The 6,454-nt window shown below is 35.1% G+C and overlaps 1 protein-coding gene across 1 annotated transcript; it reads right to left on the minus strand.

Moving 5' to 3' along the window:
- Window positions 1-400: 400 nt before the first annotated feature.
- On the minus strand, window positions 401-5,400 carry cdab (cytidine deaminase b). The gene is made up of 5 exons (XM_073875890.1): window positions 5,329-5,400; window positions 4,858-5,170; window positions 1,219-1,330; window positions 1,075-1,132; window positions 401-980 (listed from the first exon to the last, which is right to left on the minus strand). The coding sequence occupies exons 1-5, from the start codon at window positions 5,383-5,385 to the stop codon at window positions 849-851; spliced, it is 672 nt and encodes a 223-aa protein (XP_073731991.1). The 5' UTR covers window positions 5,386-5,400; the 3' UTR covers window positions 401-848.
- Between the last annotated feature and the right edge of the window lie 1,054 nt (window positions 5,401-6,454).

Raw genomic sequence — 6,454 nt, forward strand, 5'->3', positions numbered from 1 at the left:
ATTTGTACCAATACTTTAGTATTAATAAGCAGTCGTTGGAGTATATTGAGGCAAAAGTAGTTAATAGTTAGTTAATAGAGAGAATTGGACCCTAAAGTGGGACCAGAATAATTGATGTACTTGTATATATAATTTCTTCGAGCCATTTCAAGCCTTGTATCATGTACTAAATAGGATTTAGAAAGTAATAAAATAATTAATTACTTTTTTTGAGTAACTTACCCAACACTGATTGTGAGCCATATTTAAAGTTATCATCGTAAGGAAAATTTACCATAGCTTTATTTTTGTAGTAACCATGATTTTAGCAGATTAATTGCTAGTTGCATTACCATAGTTTTACAAATAAATTACTATTGTTATTATGGTAAGAACATAGTAAATTTACAAAGGGTACATATAGATTTCACTATGTTTACTATAGTTTAATAATCCTTCATTTTTAAGGGCAAATCATCACAAGTGCATTGCTTAATAATTATTACATATCAATTATCATGAAAAAATATGTGATAAAACAAAGGACATCCCACCTTCTGTCTGATGCTGGTGAAATATTTTGCTGTCCATTCTTTGTTAAACACACAACATTTAGAATTTATCTTTAATTTTGTTGCAGTGCTCATTTTGAAATCATTCATCCCACCTTGTTCGCCTATGCCTAGAAACGTCACTAATTGAAATCAATGGTGCCCCAGATCTGGGGGCAGATTTGGAACAACTTAAATGATTACAAAATGTTTATTTTTGTTTGAACTATTCCTTTAACACCTCTTTATAGCAAACATTTAAGGTATAGATCCTCATATAAGTCACATTCTTGTCTAAAATCCTCTATAAAATCAGACTTATTTTAAAACCTTAATTTGCTTCTCTTTTAAGTCGTCCGGTCCGAAAGACACAGGCAGTAGTTCCGCAACTTTCATTTCCATATAGGAGCCATCAGCTTTGGACAAATACACGATCCAGTTAGCACCAAACTGCAGATAAACAATCGAAATAAAACACGTAAACCTAAAGGACATGTCACTTATATCACGATTTAAAATGTAATGGTACTGAATGCAATCTTACCTCTCTCATAAACTGCCTGCAGCCACCACAAGGAGAAATAAATTGGTCGTTCATATCACTGTAAAAGCAGAAGACATCATCCTTAGATAAAAGCTCATGAAAATAACTAACTCACTGGGTGGCTTATGAAAGAAGTAAGTTTACCTTGCAATTGCGATGGCTTTGAAATCTCTAAATCCCTCTGATACAGCTTTTGAAATGGTGACACCCTCTGCACAGATTCCCAAGGGGTAGCAAGCGTTTTCCACATTACAGCCTGACGTAATAGATGAGAGAATGGGATTTAATGGATGCAAACAAGCTTAAGGAAATTATTTATCTACTTTTGACAGTCATGTGTCATTCAATATGTAAGAAATTTATATTAAGTAATCATAAAATGGCCCTGATATGTCACTAGACATTAAGAAATCATTTTAATTTCAAATACTTATATCACTGACAACAGTGGTCTGGCCAGGATATTGTCATTTAAAAAGTGGAGTTGCAGCCCTCAACTGATGTTTATGTTGTCATGTTGTGTATTGGCCACCAGTTGTGTGATTGCAGTACCAGTTTTAGCCACAAGTTTTGTAATTGCAGTACCAGTTTTGGCCACAATCCAACATACTGTTCCTTTAAATGCACTGTGTACAATAAGAGACACAATCTTTAAGGGCAGTTATCAGATTTGTCCTATTTGTTTTGTTAGTCGGAGTACCAGACAATCCTCAAACATTCTTTTAATATTTTTCCCAAGTTCAGACATCACAATCTGATTTAAAGTACACCTCGTACTGTTGTTTACAGTGGGTTTGATCTCCATTGGCTGGTTTAGAAGGGGCCTGTCATGTTATGTATGTACAGTATGATTTTTTTTATTATTTTCTATGGACAGGGAGCGTTTGCGCACTGTTTATGCATGCCGAATGCCTTTCGTTTTTTGCCGCCGGTCGCAACAAGCGTTTTTGAAGAAGCGCTGAGAGTGGAAAAGCAGCCAACGCCATTCACGTTTTTCCATTGTCCAATCAAATGAGGGAAGAGGCGGGCCTTACGTTGTGGTGCAGGAACTTTACAGTTGCTTTGAAGAACCGGACTCCACTCGCTCACTCTCTCCTGCGTGTTTGTGCACCTTTCAACCTCAAACAACATCAGAGCAAGCGTCCAAAATTTTGCGTTTCCGCGGAAAACGTGCAACTTGAAAAATTTGAACTTTGTCGGAAAAACCCACCGCGTTAACAAATCAGGAGCTTGCTTTAGTAGTGACGTGATTACAGAAAGTGAGGGGAGTCGCAGAAGCCCCTCCCATGATGCGATTTTCCGTGTGAATGTCTCAATTGCTAGAATTTCACGCGCAAAGTGTGGAATTTATCAAATTGCACTTATACGTAGAAATGTGTGTAAATATACGCACACCTCGGAGTATGCGTACGCAGAGCATCTAGTGGTAGAATAGCGATACTACGCAGGACCGTCCATCCCCAGCGTTAAAAGAACACCTTGTCTATTTATGATCCCCTCCCAGGTGTTAAAAATTATTACTGTTAATAAAGTAACTGCAAATCAGTGTTGAAGTTAATTGATGAAATTAGTGCCTAACCCTATATAAGAAAGCTCCGTCAAATGCTTGACACACAGTGCAATGGCTTATCTTGCATTATTGGAAGACTTGGCAAATCATCCATTCCGCCGGGAGCGCGTTTTCAAAGATCGTGCCGATGATGCTGGTTATGCGGCTGTCCAAGGAAAGTTCTGTCATTGTCTGTCCTCCTACAGTTGCACTGATTTCACGTCGGTGTGTTGTAACGCGTTTTTTTTTTTTTTTTGGCTGATAATTTGATGTCAAACCACTTTCTTATTTCTAAAAGTGTTCTCAACGGAATTAAACTCACTGGTAACATGTTCCCATGCAGATTTGTTTTCTTTTGTTATTCATTCCTCCCGTACTTAGTGAACCAAACAGGATGTGTTATTTAACCTCATCCACCAGTAACTCAATTTCTGTGTCTGTAAAGTTCCTCTTTTACGCTCTCTTTGCCATTATTGCAGTGAGGAAAAAAGCACAACCACATGACTTATAACGGGAGGTGTTGTCACCATATATGGTTCATTGGAGGCGTTTCCAAATGCAAATGACCATGAACTTGCACGAGCATGGTGCTTAAGAACAAGGACTTACTGATGTGCGTACGAACCACGTGCGCACGTTTGATAAATCCCAATTTTTTTTGTACTTACGCACATACTAAATTTCATTCGTAGGTAAAAATATAGAACATTTTCTATGCACTGTTGATAAATGAGGTCCCAGGATTGTGAAAATCTGTTAAGTATTGAGAAAGTTTGTGATATTTTTAATATTAGAAATCAGAGGAAAAAGTTCAATATGGATGTTTATGGAATGTGTGCTGCTTATTCACATGTTTTTGTTTGTAATTTTCTCATTTTATAACAGAAGGTAGATTTTTGTTAGTTCTTTCAAATTAAATTATTAATATTTACTGTTTTAGTTGGAATGGGCATCAGACTTGACCTATTTGATGTCGTATTTAGTAAAAACATACTTATAGCAGATTTATAGATCTCGGATAAGGACCCAAAGAGTCACGGAAAAGCTAAATAAAGAGGCTAAAACGAAAAGCAAATCGAATAGCGAAAAGAATAAGGAGAACCATCGGGAAAATGAAAACAGAAATGTTAAATGTTTTAAATTCCTAATTTAAACCTGTATTTGTAGTTCAATTTATAAATCCAGTTATTTATTTCTCTTTTTAAATCGCTTTTTGAAATACATTTTGAAATTCCATTATTTAATTAAGAATTTGTAAATGCAATTTAAAATGATGAACTTATTGAGTGTTTTATGTTGTTTTTGTAAATTGTTATATTGATTTGAACTATTTATTAATGGATTAATATTTAATTTCTACATTATTTTTATAATCTCACTTTTTATTGCCTAATAAAATGTTACATAATGATTTTTTGTGTAACTTTGTCTATTTATTTATTGATTAATTAATGTATTTTTAAATTTAAGTAAATCTATTAATTGCTATTTTTATTGTCCAGGTAGTTATTAAATATTAAAGTTCTTTATTACATTTTGCATGACTCTTGTAGTCCTCCATACTAGAGAGACACTAATCCATGTTACAAAATAGCGTATTACTTATTGCTTTTGATGTTTTTGAATGTAAAAACCACGCGAACATCATAAGTAGACATCAGACAACAGTATAAAACAATAAAATCGACAAATTCACCGCCCCTTTAAAAGAACTGCGTAGGCTGACAACAGATTCTTCAACCCAGAAATTCGATGCGCGTGCCCGCGATGTCAGCATTGCTACGGGCTCTGCCCTAGTGACAGATTTTTTACTTTCATTTCTGACTCTGTATATTCTTCGTATTTTTATATATTGTTTTATGTCTCTGTTTTTACTAATATGTACTGACTGTAAAGCTGTTTTGCAACAATTGAAAATTGTGAAAAGAACTATAGAAATAAAATAAACATAAAACATTACATAATAATTCATAAAAATAGTAATAATAATAATAATTATTATTATTGTTATTATTATTATCATTATTGTGAGCAATTTGTCTCTTGTCTCTTCTCTCAGAGTGAACACACACATTTTTCTATTATTAGTCATCAGTTTTGAGACTATAAAAACACCCGCTACAGCAATTAAACTTTTTCCTGTTGTCTGTTACTGTGCCCTTCCTGTTAAAAGGTTAACTCTCTAATACTGGTATACAATGTATTATTTTTTACTCTGAAACACTACATCTCACCTGTAAAAACTTTCCCGTCGTGTGTCAGAACAGCCGCCCCAACTCTGAACTTGCTGTAGGGACTGTAGGAAAACTGTTTGGCATTTTGAGCTTGTTCAATCAACTCTTTTGCCCCCGATAGCTGCGCACTTTCACTTTTGATCTTAAGGTCGCTCATGTTGCTTTGCGTCAGTCGTGTTGTCTGAGGCTCAGAAGACCTGCTTGTTGGTTTTGCCACATCTGCATCTAACCAATCCCAGTTTCCCTCCTCCCCGACTTTCTGCAAGTACCCAAGAGTGCAGCCTGGACGATGAAGGAGCAGCGTGACGTATGTCTGTGGTCGAGTCGGAGAAAATAATTCAAGATGGCGGAAAATGCGTATTTCTGTATATATTTGATAAGTTTGGCATTTTATCTCATATATTTTGTTACTTTTATCGAGAAATAAATACTTTTAAATCCAAAAACACCGTTCTTGTAACTTAACAATACCTCTAAAGTGACTTTTAATACCGCTTTTAGATAGCCTACTAGCCAAGGAACGCCCATCAAGCGATTGCGTGTCGCTTTTGTATCTAATGTAACTGTAATGTGACAGCTTATTTATTTATTTATTTTTTTCCGCTCGCCCACTAGTGGAGTTTTTTTAAACTTTATTTAACAAAGTTAGTTTGACAACCAAAAAGGCTTGGTACAAAACAAATAATTTTTCTAAATTTCACAGCAGACAGGTACAAAAATGTTTACATTAAACAAAAGGACGCATGACAAAAAAAAACAGTGAAACACTAGGGGTTTTCTGTAAGATTAAGGATTTCTACCAAATAACAGTTTTAAGGCAGATTTTTTCTTCATTCATTTTAATGAAGAGAAGTAATGACACAATTCCTTATGAAATATTAGAAATCTTGGAATTGTTCTCTGAAATCTGCTTCTATGTAGCAGGCTTGGAATGCTGAAGTCTAAAAAAACAAACGGTGCTATATAGCACCAAGACTGTTGATTTGAATCGTAACCATGGAAGAGCCGTGTTTGGTGCCGTGTGGCACCGGTGAGGCACCTGTGTAGAACCATATAGGTGCCATGTAGCACCACTATAGCACCACATTTGGTTCTACATAGCACTATATGGTTCTACACAGGTGCTTCACCGGTGCTTCACCGGTGCTATATGGCACTAAAAACGGTTCTTCTATGATTACGAGCAAAGAAGCACTTTTGGTGCTATATAGCACCGTTTGTTTTTAGAGTGTAGACATTCATTAAACTTTTAATATATATTAAAAAGCGAATATAAATTGTGTTTTTGCGGTTTATTGTTGCAATTCCACATCATTTCATGAAAACAGATATACAAAGAATTGTGGATTACGACGAACAGAATAGAAATATGAATCTAATTTACTCCCTCAACAGCTATTAGACGTAAGGTTACCTCGGCATTTACTCGCTGGTTTTTGTAAGTGACACGACAATATAATGCGAAGCATGGTTATGTAGATGTACCTTGATTAATATATTCAAACACACACATTATATATATAAAATGTTTGTGTAACACATGGTAATCAAAATGCCAACAAAGATTTTTACAACAATAAAACCTTACTTGTTAAAC

Source organism: Misgurnus anguillicaudatus, chromosome 14, assembly GCF_027580225.2.
Source record: "Misgurnus anguillicaudatus chromosome 14, ASM2758022v2, whole genome shotgun sequence".
Taxonomy (NCBI): Eukaryota; Metazoa; Chordata; class Actinopteri; order Cypriniformes; family Cobitidae; genus Misgurnus; species Misgurnus anguillicaudatus.

Coding starts and splice junctions, on each gene's coding strand:
- cdab (XM_073875890.1), bottom strand. CDS start 5,385: ATGGGCGTTCCTTGGCTAGTAGGCTATCTAAAAGCGGTATTAAAAGTC. Junction 1,331..4,857: donor CGACGGGAAAGTTTTTACAG/GTGAGATGTAGT, acceptor CTATTACGTCAG/GCTGTAATGTGGAAAACGCT. Junction 1,133..1,218: donor AAAGCCATCGCAATTGCAAG/GTAAACTTACTT, acceptor CTGCTTTTACAG/TGATATGAACGACCAATTTA.